The sequence below is a fragment of the Schistocerca piceifrons genome, chromosome 3 (genome assembly GCF_021461385.2).
Source record: "Schistocerca piceifrons isolate TAMUIC-IGC-003096 chromosome 3, iqSchPice1.1, whole genome shotgun sequence".
Lineage (NCBI taxonomy): Eukaryota > Metazoa > Arthropoda > Insecta > Orthoptera > Acrididae > Schistocerca > Schistocerca piceifrons.
This window is the reverse complement of record NC_060140.1, coordinates 351,007,636-351,025,042: the sequence shown is the minus strand read 5'-3', so window position 1 is coordinate 351,025,042 and position 17,407 is coordinate 351,007,636. Positions and strand designations below refer to the sequence as shown.

General features: G+C 39.3%; 1 protein-coding gene across 1 annotated transcript in view; it reads right to left on the bottom strand.

The window, feature by feature from the left end:
* Window positions 1–17,183, bottom strand: part of LOC124788085 (uncharacterized aarF domain-containing protein kinase 2-like) — a 106,583-nt gene extending 89,400 nt beyond the window's left edge. Inside the window, exons 1-2 of the mRNA XM_047255182.1 lie at window positions 16,674–17,183; window positions 7,564–7,793 (exon numbers count right to left, since the gene is read on the bottom strand). Of these exons, the coding sequence (XP_047111138.1) occupies window positions 7,564–7,793; window positions 16,674–17,157 (714 nt within the window). The 5' untranslated portion in view covers window positions 17,158–17,183. The remainder of the gene's footprint in view (window positions 1–7,563; window positions 7,794–16,673) is intronic.
* Between the last annotated feature and the right edge of the window lie 224 nt (window positions 17,184–17,407).

The window sequence follows — 17,407 nt, the reverse complement described above, 5'->3', positions numbered from 1 at the left end:
CAAGATACATGGGCAGAATATCAGTGGGAGAGTTGGAATATGCATGCTTGCATGCTGAACTCAGTGATGATCTTGATTATTTATCTGTATGCTGACTTCATTTCAGTAAGCTGTTATATGGTTACTGTACAGGTAATAGGCTGGTGAACAAAGAACCAAACAAATTTTCCTCCAATAAATAAGAGATCTGATGTGACCGTATCTACTTACAAAGTTAGTTTTCACTAAACTCTGCAAACCTACCAGTAATTTCTGAGATTACCGATCTTAGGATTCCATAGCAACAATACTGCATGCTCTGAGTCATTTCTAAAATTTTGCTTTTACTGGGTTTCAGGCATGAAGAGCACAAAGACTGAGATTGATCACTTTTATAACAAAAGAGACAAACCAAATTTTTATAAATGTAACAATATTTTTCATGTTTCACAAAACAATCTGTACAGGGCAGTAGAATTGCTTAGAGTTCGAGAAGATGCTACGTCTGATTTTTTTTTACTCCACTAACAACATTGTACATGATAGAGGTGAGCCTTGTAGGTTGATCTTTGTTCCTATTATTGTCTGACATTGGCACAATGTCATAAGAAGTGGATCAATAATTCTTCATTTCACAGGAAAACTCAAAACTTCGCATAATGTGTAAGATGTCGTTTAACTATGGATCTGAAAGATGCACTACCTTTGAGGCTACTTCCTTGGTGAAAGTACAATATGTGACAAAGGCCCCCCCTATAATACAATGAGCACTGGAACATCTGCACTGATCATTCAAACATGCAAAATGACACTGCCCACTTAACCCTTTTATCTTGGTGAGCCATTCACGATCAGATTCGATTTCCTGTTTCATGTACCTGTAAAATTCAAGGTTAGAGAGAAGAACTCAAGTTTTACTGTCCTAACGTGACACCACTTACTACACTTGGTTAGAAGATAATTTATCAGGATCCTCTAGCACACACAACTAATTGAGTAGACCAAATCCATTCTGTAGGCAACAGAATAAAAGTACAGATTTTCATGAATATCTAGATTTAATACAATAAATTCTGTAAGGTGGTGATGGAGGTAACACTAACATAGTTTCTGTCTGTCTTTCATTTCAGAAAAGGATTGAAACACAAGAATAGTCATGTAGATGATGTTGCATTCTCTGATGTTATTAGTTGCTGTAGAATGTATACTTGCTGCTGTTCTTGCTGTAATCAATGCTGGTTCTACCCAGACATGTGTTTGGAACTTCTCTTTGTCATTGTTACATTGCTGGTGCAAGTTTTACTTCAATGGTCTGCACTGTTTTCATATCAACCCCATTGTATTGTGGATACAACAAAATTTATTTGCGCAACACCCGCAAACATAAGATACTAAGTTACCAGTGTGAAATAATAACCAACTGAATGGTAATGTGGAAGATGTAATTCAGTCAACCATGTTCTACATAACCAGAGTTTTTGCTGCTGGTGGAACTAGACCTAGTACTCACTACTTCGGTTTTCTTCATATGTATTATCAACTCACCTATCTCGGGACATAGTGTAAGGTTATAGTCTACTTAGTCGATATCAAAAGCTACCTTTCACTATTTTAATTTTTTTCATGCATGCATGTTTGTTTTTCTCCTGTTTCTTATTGACCTTTTAACTATGTTCCTCAGTTGTGATGAACATGCACATCAAAGATTTACTTTTGCTAATAGAATAAGAACCCTTAAATGTACAAGATGAGTTGCAGCAGCATATACTGACACAGTAATATTTTTCTCTTTTTCATGTAGTAAGAGTATCCGTGCAGCACTGCAAAGAACCAACCAGTACAATGTCCTGACACCAGATCTTATGCATGTAACACAGGCAGGCAACAGCTGTGATGTTTAAAAGGGGTGTCACCAAAAATTTCATCAACAGGGTGGCTTCTTCAAAACAGTAAAAAAGATGAGTCTCTGAGAATTCCAGGTACGATGAGGACGATGGTTGTTGTTGTTGTTGTTGTTGTTGTTGTTGTGGTCTTCAGTCCTGAGACTGGTTTGATGCAGCTCTCCATGCTACTCTATCCTGTGCAAGCTTTTTCATCTCCCAGTACCTACTGCAACCTACATCCTTCTGAATCTGCTTAGTGTATTCATCTCTTGGCCTCCCTCTACGATTTTTACCCTCCACGCTGCCCTCCAATACTAAATTGGTGATCCCTTGATGCCTCAGAACATGTCCTACCAACCGATCCCTTCTTCTGGTCAAGTTGTGCCACAAACTTCTCTTCTCCCCAATCCTATTCAATACTTCCTCATTAGTTATGTGATCTACCCATCTAATCTTCAGCATTCTTCTGTAGCACCACATTTTGAAAGCTTCTATTCTCTTCTTGTCCAAACTATTTATCGTCCATGTTTCACTTCCATACATGGCTACACTCCATACGAATACTTTCAGAAATGACTTCCTGACACTTAAATCAATACTGGATGTTAACAAATTTCTCTTCTTCAGAAACGCTTTCCTTGCCATTGCCAGCCTACATTTTATATCCTCTCTACTTCGACCATCATCAGTTATTTTGCTCCCCAAATAGCAAAACTCCTTTACTACTTTAAGTGCCTCATTTCCTAATCTAATTCCCTCAGCATCACCCGACTTAATTAGACTACATTCCATTATCCTTGTTTTGCTTTTGTTGATGTTCATCTTATATCCTCCTTTCAAGACACTGTCCATTCCATTCAACTGCTCTTCCAAGTCCTTTGCTGTCTCTGACAGAATTACAATGTCATCGGCGAACCTCAAAGTTTTTATTTCTTCTCCATGAATTTTAATACCTACTCCTAATTTTTCTTTTGTTTCCTTTACTGCTTGCTCAATATACAGATGGTATTATTAGAAAACTCCTGATAAATTAATGGTTAGAAGGAGGGGGTGGGAGGAGGGGAGGCAATAATGTCTTTTCTTTTCTCTTAATTGGGATATATGCACTAGCCATAAGCAGTAGTTTAAGTACAGTTTATAAAAATCGATATGTTATATGGAATAATATTCATATAATTAACACACTAAGGGATATTTAGTATTTCAAACTTTGTGACTTATAAAACTCAATAAAACCAAGTTTCAATTCTCTGAGATTTTATGATATTCCTATAGATTTCCCTGATTTTTCCAGGTAAAATATAATGCCCTGAGAATTCCAGGTTTTCCGGAAGAATCATCACTTTGATCAATATCTGTAATTGACAACTAATTAAGCTTTTTCCAAAACCATCTGTGTAATTTTGTTTAACATTAGACATTCCTCTCCCTTTTGTCTGTAAGCTTGTTAGGGTAAGACACATCTGTTAAGACTATATTAATTTAAACTGTATTGTGGGGTCCTGCCCACTCATCACTTATAGGGTGCCTAAGGGATGCTGTGTTCTCAGGATGCTATACAACAATTGAAGCAAACAACATTAATAGTTTTATTTCAATAAAGCAGATTGACAATGGTGTCACAAGCAATGGGCAACATGAAAACAACTAGTGCCCTTTGCTGTATACAAGGTCCATGAAAAATTGATACGGATCACATGTCTCTGCTATCATAGTACGGTGTGAATACTGTCCAGCTGAGGCTGGCAGGAGCGGCACTTATATTCTCTTCGACTAGAGGCCGCTCCTGTCATGCTGTGGTCCTTATCAGCAAGCTACTGGCTGACGTCGTCTCACCGCCTTCTTTGCTCTTGCGATCTTCGTCTTTGTGCTGGCGCTTGTCGATACACCAGAACAATATTTTTAACTGAGCTTAAGCTATATAAGACTGTATAAAATGGTACTGTAAGAGAAAAAAGTGTCATGAATTATTTGAAAACTATTTTTTTTTATAATGAGAAATTTCATTACAGTTAACAGATTGCAATTCAAAAAAATATTTTCGTTCTTACTTGGGGTAGAAATTAATTCATTCTTTGAAATCATTAACCCTGTTTCAATTAGTCTCTGGTGAATTAACTCATCTTGAAGTGACAGCTTTACATTGTAGTTTCAACTGAGATACTGACAGACAAAAGGGATGGTTCAAAGATTCTTCCACGTAAAACATACTGTACCCAAGGCTGGTCAGTTGGAGTGTTTTATTTAATTTGTATAGGTACTTCTCAAAACAGAAACTGAGATGGCGAAACATAGCCTCGAGACAAGAAGCAAGCTCAGACTTTTTTAACAAACTATAAATGTCTGCCCAAGAAACAATGAAATGTTTTAAGCATATCAGATGCTTTGTCTGCATGGTTATCTGGAGATTTGCTATTTTTTTTTCTTTTTTCCAAATTAACTTTGTCACACAATGTTGGCACATTAGCAAGTTGTTTGCCATGGCAATGAAAGTTAATGAAGATATCTCTGTTAATCACCTCATACTATTAGGCACATTACCTTTATTAGATACACAACCTTAGGACAGCAATTCATTAAATGAATTCATTATACTAAAAACTGAATGATAATTTTTATAACATGCCAAAGATTCTGGCACCTGCAATAGGAAATATGTATATTCAGGCGTATTAGCTGTGAATTCTACAATCTAGTGGAGACTTAGTCGTAATTTTGAAAATACCACAATATAATGTAATTCCACAGTATAGAGTTCAGACATTCACCTGAAGCATATACAAAAATACACTGTAAGATTTTTGTTGGAACGAGTACCGCTGTGTATATACATTCTACAGGATACAGTGCATCTGCAAATATGTGGACAACAATGTGATAACACCAAGCAAGCGCTGAACAGTGTTTCCAAGCAATGGAAAAGACTGGCACCCTATTTGGAATGACAGGATGACTGTGGCTGTAAAATAAGAGGTGTTGTACTGAAAATGTGAACTGAAGCTCTTCGCAGGACAAAATGAGATAACTATCATTGGCGTTTGAGTGAAATAAGTGTATCTTAGTGCATGTGTGGACTGGTAAACGTAGATATTGTATTGAGTCTTCAGATGTCAGTTGAAAATATTTAAGTAACTAAAGAGTGAACTGTTATTCATGGTGATAGAGACATTTGTTTCAGACCACATTCAAAACTATAAAGCAGCAACTGTAGCTATATTATTCTATGAGGGGAAGTCAAATGAAAGCCAAACACCAGCCACAACAAGACTACAAAATGGTTCCATTCAAAAGTAATTGCCATACACGTTGACACATTTGCCCCATTGGGAGATGACACGATCAATTCCTGTTTTATAGAATGCATCCCCTCTTGCACTTCCTTATCTGACTGACACATGTCTTTTTCTGAGTTGCCAATGATATGAAAGTCGCATGGTGAAAGATCAAGGTTCTATAAAGGATGTTGCATAATTCCCCAACCCAATCGCTGACACGTAGCCTTCATTTGACTGGCAGTGTGGGGTTAGGCATTATCGTGCAACAGGATGATTCCATCCAACAGCATTCTAACAGGCTGAGAGCAAACAGTGAAGCCAACAGTGAAAACATCCAATATTTCACCCATCAAAGAAATCGAAAGCTCTACACACAAGTTCTGGTAAGGTAATGATGATCTCCTCCTCTGACTGCAGGGGCCCTCTGCACATCGAGTTATTCCAGTGTGGAACCAGTCAACGCACAGCATTATGAAGACACTTTGCAGAAACTGCGACACTCCATAAAGTCAAAATACCCAGGAATGTTGTCGGATGGAATAATCCTATTGCACAATAATGCCTACCCCCACACTGCCAATCGGATGAAGGTTTCTCTTCGGTGATTTGACTGGAAAATGCTGCAATATCCTCTGTATATATGGCTCTTTCACCGTGCGATTTTCAGGAGTCCTGAAGAAAGACATGCATGGATGCCAGTTTCAGTCGGGCAAGAAAAGGCAAGAGTGGGTGCAGTTTTGATCCACAAGCAGCCAATCGCATTCTACACATCAAAAATGCACCATCTTGTCTCCTAGTGGGATACATGTCTTTAACATGTGTGGTGATTCCTTTTGAATTGAACCATTCCACAGTCCCATTGTGGTGGGTGTTCGGATTTCTATTTGACTGCCTATATTAACCAATGAAAAGTCCAGAATGGAATAACAACAATACCGTGGAAAAAAAAAAAAACAGACTGCCGCTCACCATATAGACGGGATGTAGGGTCACAGACAGGCACAATGAAAAGATGAAAAGACAATGGTTGGAAACAGTCATCGTGCACATAGAGAGAGAGAGAGAGAGAGAGAGAGAGAGAGAGAGAGAGTGCACGCTGCCTTTGACTTAATGTCTCCTCTATATGGTCAGAAGCAGTCCATCCTTTTCATAATATATTGTAGCCAGTATTAACTGGATTTTACAAAATCAGAGGAAGTTAAAAAGAAAGTTAAATCCAATTTTAAGGTAAATAAGAGACCAGGATCAGAGGGAACAGTAAGCAATGAATCTAAGAGAAAAGGAAAAGAGAGAACAAAAAAAAAAAGGAGAGAGGATTTGGAGTACTGGAAGCAGCAGTTATCTGTTTTTTAAAGAAGATGTTGGAGAGAATATTACATAAAAATTAATGGCAATATAGGAGAGCCTCAGAAAACTTAGAAGGCAGAGTTAAAAACTCTGCTGTGTCCAAATCGGTATGTGAAAGTGAGGCAATTAAAATGGAAAATCTTCAGGTAAAGAAAGAACTAGAATCTTTAGATAAGAAACTGGAAAAAGAAATAGCAGATGTTCAAACACTGTTTTTGAGGAAATTGCATGTATGTGAACTGGCTGTAGAAAATGTGTCATATTTTAGGTGTAAGGTTTAATGTAAAGAAAAAATGCACAGCATACAATTGTGCATCAGAAGACACCACCACCCTTTAAGGAGCATGATAAGGAGAGCAGAACAACAGGACATGTAAAGAATTCCATGGGACATTAGTCAATATGTGGCGTGACCAGAAATGAGTTCGTTTCACTGTATCACTTAGAGGGAAATGCACTCCAGTGGGTATTACTTAATGCAGATTCGTTTCTGACAACAGCCAATCTGAGAGAGACTTAAAATGAAGATACTGCACAAGTGGGGCACAGCAAAGGCTAAGGTTATGGCTTTTTAGGATTAGGACTGTATAATGATTCACAGAGAGGACTATATAATTTTTTAGAATGGCTCCTTGACCACTGCAAGTATTTAGATCAACCAACTAGTGAAATGAATTTGGTGGAAGAACTTATCAGTAGATTGCTTCCAGCAGTAAAGGAAAAACTAATTTTCCACATGTGGAAGAGCTGTCAACAGCCGTTGGATTGCTACAGCAATTTGATTATTTAAATAAATGTTGGAAATACGGTTACGTTAGATGGGAGCAGAGTTATGGAACTCAACAGAGATCAAAATTGGAACAGAATTAGGGTAACCATTGTATAGAATAAATTGTGGTCGAATGGTTGGAAACTGTCACAGAGATTCTAATTTTTTATGGCAAATATTACCGAAATAGGGCTTATGAAAATCAAAATGTTTGGAGAAAAAAGCTAAACAGCTGGCACTCTTAAATAGAAAAAGTAAGCATTTCAACCACAGAGAAAAAAAAAATTACATTCTACCACTAGTACACTACCTGAGCACAACATCCTGAACCAATCGGCTCGGTATTTATCTTCAGGATCACTTGGTTCCAAGCTGGCCCATATGCTTTCTGAAGAGTTTTTTCTGTATGATGCCAAGAGTGTGGTCTTGTCCTCCTTTGTAATTTTGACATGTGGAAACAAAATTCTTCAGAAAAAAGATCTCGCCTCGTTGATGCCCATTGCCCTAATTTCACCATCACTGGTCCAGAAATTTCAATACCTAAATCAGAAAAAAATGAAGTCACTCTAAAATAAAATGCTTGGTATTCCCTGAGAACAGCATATTCCAGAATGAAATTTTCACTTTGAAGGAGAATGTTGACTGTTTTGTAAACTCCCTGGCACATTACAATTATGTGCTGGATTGAAACTCAACCCAGAACCTTACCTTTCACTGGCAATGCTCTTACCACATGAGCTATCCATACGACTTATCACCCCAGTTCTATTTCTGCCAGAACCTCTCTTGTACATTCCAAATTTCATAGCTAAGTTCTCCTGCAAAACTAACAGGAACAGTGCTCCTGAATGAATGGATAGTGCAGAGAAATAGAGTAGCCACAACTTGGAAATTGCGTCTAGAAAGACAGCAAGGTTCCAATATCAAGTCCCAGTTTGGTACAGTTTTAAACTGCAAGGAAGTTTCAACTACTGTGCGCACACACACACACACACACACACACACACACACACACACACACACACACACACACACACACTATAGCAGATTCAGAAATTCGCTCTGGTAACAATTCCCTATGCTATGGCTAAGCCATTTCTCTGTAGTGTCCCTTCTTCCAGAAGTGCTAGTCCAATAGGGTACGCAGGAGAACTTCCACGGAGTTTGGAAGTTAAAATTTATATACCTGTATACTGGTGGAAGTAGAGTGGGGAGAGCAGGTAATGATTGGAGCCTGGAAAGCTGTCAGAAAGAACATTGCCTGCGAAAGGCAAGGTTCCAGGTTAAGGTCCCAATCCAGCACACAATATTAATCATCCAGGAAGGTTCAACAGCATATTAATGACAATAATTTATTATACACATAATCAATGAAACACATGAGTAGTGAAACAATTTACACTCAACACCCATATGCATTTGTGTGTGCCTGCACTGAAAAAAATGTTAAGGTCACTCAAATAATTTATCAAAATAAATTGAAATTGATGAAGGAAGCAAGATTATCGTTTAACATCCCATCAATGTCATCATAGATGGAGCGCAAGCTCAGAATGTCTCAGGGATGGGGAAGGAAATCAGCCGTGCCTTTTCAATGGAACTACCCCAGCATTTGCCTGGAGTGATTTAGGCATAAGGGAAAACTTGAATCTGAATAGATTTGAAACATCTACCTCCCATACACTCCAGAGTGCTAAACACTGCATCAGAAATGGTTGACATGAGAGAATACCATGTTGAGGCATACTCTGACACTGACCATGGATTTGAGGCAATGCAGGAACACCCTTTCTTTGAAAGAGTGAAGCAGCTACCGACCAATGGGAATGTTTTATAGAAATTATTGGAACATAAAACAACTGTAGGGCTGCATACACTGATTTCAAGTTGCTTCTGTATGAGTACAAGTAAAGGTCTCTCTGTCACATTCCAGATCTACACATAAATTCTACCAGCCAGTGGGACTGGATGACAAGGGAACCTACAATATTGCAGTACCTGTGTCACTCTGAATTACGATGCAATGTTCCTTTGGACGAACAGACACTGCAGTGACTACAGTCATTATGAAATACATGAAATGTATTCACAGTTGCGAATATGAACAACCATCAGCTGCATAATGGAATGACAACAATGAAAACATGTGCCAGACTGGGATTGTAACCCGGATTTCTCTCTTGTCGCAAGCAGTCTCATAGCATTAGGCTATCCGAGCATGACTCACGTCCAGACCCAAACTTGCATAGGTCATCAACCATTTGTTTACATCCATTATGTATATTCCCATACAGGCAAGACTTTTTACATGAAAGTCACTTGCCGAGTTTTGGCAGATAAATACGATATTGCAGTGCCTGTGTTATTCCGAATTATAATGCAATGTCCCCAGTCACCTTACCACTAGGCTACATGAGCATGACTCACAGCCAAACCTAAACTTCCATATGTCATCAACCATTTGTCTACAACCTGTACTCATACATCTGTTACACATATTCTGTACAGGCAAGTCATTTTACATGAAAGTCGTTTGCACAGTGTCAGCAGATAAATATGATATTGCAGCGCTTGTGTTATTCCGAATTATAACACAATGCTCCTTCAGGCATCATGCATGTCTGGAGGATCAGGCTCTCTAGCAGCTGCAGCCATTATGAAATACATGAAATTTATTCACAGCTGTGAATATGAACAGCCACCAGCTGTATAATGGAACTACTACAATGAAAATTTGTGCCAGATCGGGACTCAAATCAGATTTCCCCCTCGTTGCAGTTGACAACATTTGGAAGTTTGGGTCTGGCCATAAGTTGTCCTTGGATAGCCTAAGAGTAAAGTGACTGCTCGCAACAAGCAGAAAATCTAGGTTAGAGGCCCAGTCTGGAATAAATTTTCATTTCTGTCAGCTGATATTTGTTCATATCCACAATGGCGAATACATTTCATGTATACAAGGACACTTGGTTGCTTTTATTTGCAGAACTACACAAACATGTGCAATTCTCTCAGCAGAAATGCAATCTGTTTCTTGTTGTAACATCATTTATAGATCTTGGATCAACTGAAACTAAAGATACAGCACAAAGGCTTTCACTTCTCATAGAATGATGTTGTGATGTGACATACATACACGGAAAGAGTTTGTTTTGCAACTACATTACATTTTGGGAAATAGGTTGTGGTAACAGGCTGATCTGTATCATAGCTAGAGCTCTGGGCTAACAAGTCACTTATGTCAGTAGTATCAAAGGCCTCAATCTGACCAAAATCCTCTGTATACAGAATAAGTATGAATAACATTTTACCACTAAATGGATAAAGAGGCATATTCGGAAATACAGAAGCGTCCGATCCTGCCCGTCTGCTTTGACCCATGATGTCACATACATGGCGGAAACGACCATAAACCACAATTCCAATATGGAGCATATAAAGTCGTTACGTACACATTATGAGGACGAAAATACAGCGAAAAACAAACACACACAAGTTCCACAAAAAGCCTAATTACACTAACGGGACAAACGTGGGAAATAGGGGGTTTTTGAGTGGGGACAAACTAAACATAAACAAATTTAGACACCCACCCCCATACAAAACCACGCAAAATGACAAAAAAAACCGACATCACAAAACTCCGCAAATACCACTAAACACAATATCATCTGGAATCGGACACTTCCCTTGACCTATATAGCTCAACATCAGCTCCTGATCCCATAATTTGGAATCGAACACTTCCCTTGACCTATACAGCTGAACATCAGCTCCCGATCCCAAAAATTAGGACCTAACACTTCCCTTGATCTACATCGCTCAAAAACATCTCCTGATACCAATACCAACATCCACAGCCACACATTGGGATCGAACACTTCCCTTGACCTGTTATCCTTACGACATCTCCACATACAGCCGTCGCTGGTCCGAGATGCCGGAACTTTAAGCAAGCCTCATTTCTTCACGACATACTGAACACCTCATGACTTCATCCAAAAATCTGAATAAATGATGAAATTTTATTAGAGACAACGCACTGTCCCCCATCATAGCCGGCAACTGAAAACTGTTGACCCTGTCAGTCACATCCATACCTACCAAAGACATAAAAAAAGCAATTTACCAAAATTCACACACGATGCCACACTCGCAAACTAAACCAAAAACATCACCTAACACACCACCAGAGAGCACCACCGATTGCATCGAAACGACAGCTACAAACAGTACACTCTCACAAACTAAATTCTGCGCCGTCATGACGTCACACACCACAACAGCCTTACGTGGGGGATCAAATCCGACATGTGGGATCGGACGCTTCGGTTGACACGCATATTCTATACTAGCTGTCAGCTTTGAGCAGTGACAGAGGAAACATGTAACTGTAATAGCATAGCAGCTATTAACTTTACATCAAAGATAAAAGCCAATGACAACTGTCGAATACTCTTCTGTACCCAGACGAAATTAGCTAGAATCATGAGGAATAAGGTGTGTATCTAAAAACAACCCCCCATGAACCATGGACCTTGCCGTTGGTGGGGAGGCTTGCGTGCCTCAGCGATACATATAACCGTACCATAGGTGCAACCACAATTGGGAGAGGTGGGGGTGGGGGGGGGGGAGGGCAGACCCATGTGTGGTTCATGAAGAGGGGCCGCAGCCTTTTCAGTAATTGCAGGGGGCAACAGTCTGGATGATTGACTGATCTGGCCTTACAACACTAACCAAAACGGCCTTGCGCGCTGGTACTGCGAACGGCTGAAGGCAAGGGGAAATCACAGCCGTAATTTTTCCTGAGTGAATGCAGCTTTACTGTATGGTTAAATGATTGATGATGATGTCCTCTTGGGTAAAATTTTCCGGAGGTAAAATAGTCCCCCATTTGGATCCCCAGGCGGGGACTACTCAGGACAAAGCCATTATCAGGAGAAAGAAAACTAGCGTTCTATGGATCAGAGCATGGAACGTCGATCCCTTAATCGGGCAGGCAGGTTAGAAAATTTAAAAAGGGAAATGGATATATTAAAGTTAGATATAGTGGGAATTAGTGGAGTTCAGTGGCAAGAGGAACAAGACTTCTCATCAGGTGACTACAGGGTGGTTGTTGTTGTTGTTGTTGTTGTTGTTGTGGTCTTCAGTCCTGAGACTGGTTTGATGCAGCTCTCCATGCTACTCTATCCTGTGCAAGCTGCTTCATCTCCCAGTACCTACTGCAACCTACATCCTTCTGAATCTGCTTAGTGTATTCATCTATTGGTCTCCCTCTATGATTTTTACCCTCCAAGCTGCCCTCCAATACTAAATTGGTGATCCCTTGATGCCTCAGAACACGTCCTACCAACCGATCCCTTCTTCTGGTCAAGTTGTGCCACAAACTTCTATTCTCCCCAATCCTATTCAATACTTCCTCATTAGTTATGTGATCTACCCATTCAGCATTCTTCTACAGCACCACATTTCGAAAGCTTCTATTCTCTTCTTGACCAAACTATTTATTGTCCATGTTTCACTTCCATACATGGCTACACTCCATACAAATACTTTCAGAAATGACTTCCTGACACTTAAATCTATACTCGATGTTAACAAATTTCTCTTCTTCAGAAAAGCTTTCCTTGCCATTGCCAGTCTACATTTTATATCCTCTCTACTTCGACCATCATCAGTTATTTTGCTCCCCAAATAGCAAAACTCCTTTACTACTTTAAGTGCCTCATTTCCTAATCTAATTCCCTCAGCATCACTCGACTTAATTCGACTACATTCCATTATCCTCATTTTGCTTTTGTTGATGTTCATCTTATATCCTCCTTTCAAGACACTGTCCATTCCATTCAACTGCTCTTCCAAGTCCTTTGCTGTCTCTGACAGAATAACAATGTCATCGGCGAACCTCAAAGTTTTTATTTCTTCTCCGTGGATTTTAATACCTACTCCAAATTTTTCTTTTGTTTCCTTTACTGCTTGCTCAATATACAGATTGAACAACATCGGGGAGAGGCTACAACCCTGTCTTACTCCCTTCCCAACCACTGCTTCCCTTTCATGTCCCTCGACTCTAATAACTGCCATCTGGTTTCTGCACAAATTGTAAATATCCTTTTGCTCCCTGTATTTTACCAATGCCACCTTTAGAATCTGAAAGAGAGTATTCCAGTCAACATTGTCAAAAGCTTTCTCGAAGTCTACAAATGCTAGAAACGTAGGTTTGCCCTTTCCTTAATCTTTCTTCTAAGATAAGTCGTAAGGTAAGTATTGCCTCACGTGTTCCAGTGTTTCTACGGAATCCAAACTGATCTTCCCCGAGGTTGGCTTCTACTAGTTTCTCCATTCGTCTGTAAAGAATTCGTGTTGGTATTTTGCAGCTGTGGCTTATTAAACTGATAGTTCGGTAATTTTCACATCTGTCAACACCTGCTTTCTTTGGGATTAGAATTATTATATTCTTCTTGAAGTCTGAGGGTATTTCGCCTGTTTCATACATCTTGCTCACCAGATGGTAGAGTTTTGTCAGGACTGGCTCTCCCAAGGCTGTCAGTAGTTCCGATGGAACGTTGTCTACTCCGGGGGCCTTGTTTCGACTCAGGTCTTTCATTGCTCTGTCAAACTCTTCACGCAGTATCGTATCTCCCATTTCATCTTCATCTACATCCTCTTCCATTTCCATAATATTGTCCTCAAGTACATCGCCCTTGTGTAGACCCTCTATATATTCCTTCCACCTTTCTTCTTTCCCTTCTTTGCTTAGAACTGGGTTTCCATCTGAGCTCTTGATATTCATACAAGTCGTTCTCTTCTCTCCAAAGATCTCTTTAATTTTCCTGTAGGCAGTATCTATCTTACCCCTAGTGAGATAAGCCTCTACATCCTTTCATTTGTCCTCTAGCCATCCCTGCTTGGCCATTTTGCACCTCCTGTCGATCTCATTTTTGAGACGTTTGTATTCCTTTTTGCCTGCTTCATTTACTACATTTTTATATTTTCTCCTCTCATTACAGTTGACGACATCCATACAACACAAGTTGTCTACGGATGAATAAATAAATCAATAAATTAATTAAATTCAATATTTCTTCTGTAACCCAAGGATTTCTACTAGCCCTCGTCTTTTTACCTACTTGATCCTCTGCTGCCTTCACTACTTCATCCCTCAAAGCTACCCATTCTTCTTCTACTGTATTTCTTTCCCCCATTCCTGTCAATTGTTCCCTTATGCTCTCCCTGAAACTCTGTACAACCTCTGGTTCTTTCAGTTTATCCAGGTCCCATCTCCTTAAATTCCCACCTTTTTGCAGTTTCTTCAGTTTTAATCTACAGGTCATAACCAATAGATTGTGGTCAGAGTCCACATCTGCCCCTGGAAATGTCTTACAATTTAAAACCACTCGTATGAATATCAAGAGCTCAGTTGGAAACCCAGTTCTAAGCACAGAAGGGAAAGCAGAAAGGTGGAAGGAGTATATAGGGGTTCTATACAAGGACAATATAATGGAAATGGAACAGCATGTAGATGAAGATGAAATGGGAGATATGATACTGTGCGAAGAGTTTGACAGAGCAGAACCAGTTGAAACAAGGCCCCAGTAATAGACAACATTCCATTAGAACTACTGATAGCCTTGGGAGAGCCTGCCCTGACAAAACTCTACCACCTGGTGAGCAAGATATGTAAGACAGGAGAAATACCCTCAAACTTCAAGAAGAAGATAATAATTTCAAACCCAAAGAAAGCAAGTGTTGACAGATGTGAAAATTACTAAACTATCAGTTTAATAAGTCACAACTGGAAAATACTAATACGAATTCTTTGCAGACGAATGGAAAAAGTGGTAGAAGCCGACCTCGGGGAAGATCAGTTTGGATTCCGTAGAAATGTTGGAACAGGTGAGGCAATCCGGCCCTACAACGTATCTTAGGAGATAGAGTAAGGAAAGGCAAACCTACGATTCTAGCATTGGTACACTTAGAGAAAGCTTTTGATGATGTTGACTGGAATACTCTCTTTCAAATTCTGAAATTTGCAGGCGTCAAATACAGGGAGCTAAAGGCTATTTACAATTTGTACAGAAACCATTTTTTAGTTGTAAGAGTTGAGGGGCATCAAAGGGAAGCAGTGGTTGGGAGGGAGTGAAACAGGGTTGTAGCCTATCCCCAATTTTATTCAATCTGTATATTGAGCAAGCAGTAAAGGAAACAAAAGAAAAATTCAAAGTAGGAATTAAAATCCATGGAGAAGAAATAAAAACTTTGAGGTTTGCCAATGACATTGTAATTCTGTCAGACACAGCAAAGGACCTGGATGAGCAGATGAATGGAATGGACAGTGTCTTGAAAGGGGGTTACAGGATGAACATAAACAAAAGTAAGACAAGGATAATGGAATGTCATCGAATTAAATCGGGTGATGCCGAAGGAATTAGATTAGGAAATGAGACACTCAAAGTAGTAGATGAGTTTTGCTATTTGGGGAGCAAAATAACTGATGATGTAGAGGGGATATAAAATGTAGACTGGAAATGGCAAGGAAAGCGTTTCTGAAGAAGAGAAATTTGTTAACATTGAGTATAGATTTAAATGTCAGGAAGTTGTTTCTGAAAGTATTTGTATGGAGTGTAGCCATGTATGGAAGTGAAACGTGGACAATAAATAGTTTAGACAAGAAGAGAATAGAAGCTTTCAAAATGTGGTGCTACAGACAAATGTTGAAGATTAGATGGGTAGACCACATAACTAATGAGGATGTATTGATAGGACTGGGGAGAAGAGAAATTTGTGGCACAACTTGACTAGAAGAAAGGATCGGTTGGTAGGACATGTTCTGAGGCATCAAAGGATTACCAATTTAGTACTGAAGGGCAGCGTGGAGGGTAAAAATTGTAGAGGGAGACCAAGATGTGAATACACTAAGCAGAGTCAGAAGGATGTAGGTTGAGTAGATACTGGGAGATGAAGCTTGCACAGGATAGAGTAGCATGGACAGCTGCATCAAACCAGTCTCTGGACTCAATACGACAATGACAACAACATCAAAGAACTGCTTCCAATCACACCTAACGTAGAGTTTACAAAGAAGAGAGAACATACATATAGCAGACTTGTAGATCTACTATCTATAGTACCTATATACACTGTGTAAATAACACAAAATTTATATGCGTGAATAATACCATCAGCAAGTTACGCTCTCGGAGTTCGTCGTCAGTGTCTCACAGTCGGTAGTTTTTACTTACAAACTAAATGTATGTACACACTGTTTTGAGCTATGGAATTCTTTTCTGAAGAACAAATCATAAAACAAGAAAACTGTTTCGCAACTAAAGAAAAGCACTGTAAGAGTTAAGCAGAGCAGATGTAATTTTAATTTACGAGTAACATTAATTTATTCAAAGCCACAGTTTATGCCATACTTACCATTAACAAATAATTTGAACCAATATTCTCTACATCTTTCTCCCATGTATAGCAAAGGTGTTAGAAAGACGAATGGTGTGAAAATAACAAACAAATGAAACACCCTAAAAATAAGTCTAACGAAAATCCATGTTCTCGATAAGACAGTTTCTGAACTGTCGATGACAGCACCAGGCAATTGCTTGAACATCTGATTTTCCATCATTGTGGATTTCGCTAATACAACTGGAAAGGCAACTGTTGCACAAAACCTTCCAAAAGTGCAAAGTGCCCTGCTATTCTGATAAATATTCGGCTTTCTTCGATACCCAATTATACACCCGTTTCTAGACCTAATATTTTTCGAATCATTCAGGAAAATCCAACGAAAGCGCGACCCTACATCTAGCCATAGCTTTCCTGTTGTACGGTGACGCGGAAGAATTACACAGACGGTCTGTACTAAGTTAAGCATCGTAACTTTTCCAACATAACCTTTACACATGTAAACAACAACAGTCGGCCTATTGACGCTCAGTCGCTCAAGTGATCAGAGATTTTCGTTCAACTCGTCTATGGAGGAGACACTGAAGGGCCTCCAGAAGCATTAAAAACATGTACATGCTAACTGGCGCAACAGTCATTCGCCTTCTCCGAAAAAAAATTTATTCCATTAGATGAACAGTCACAAAAGCGTCAATAACAGCCACTCGGTGAAACTGCTCTCATTATGCTTTCGTATGTTCCCCAACATG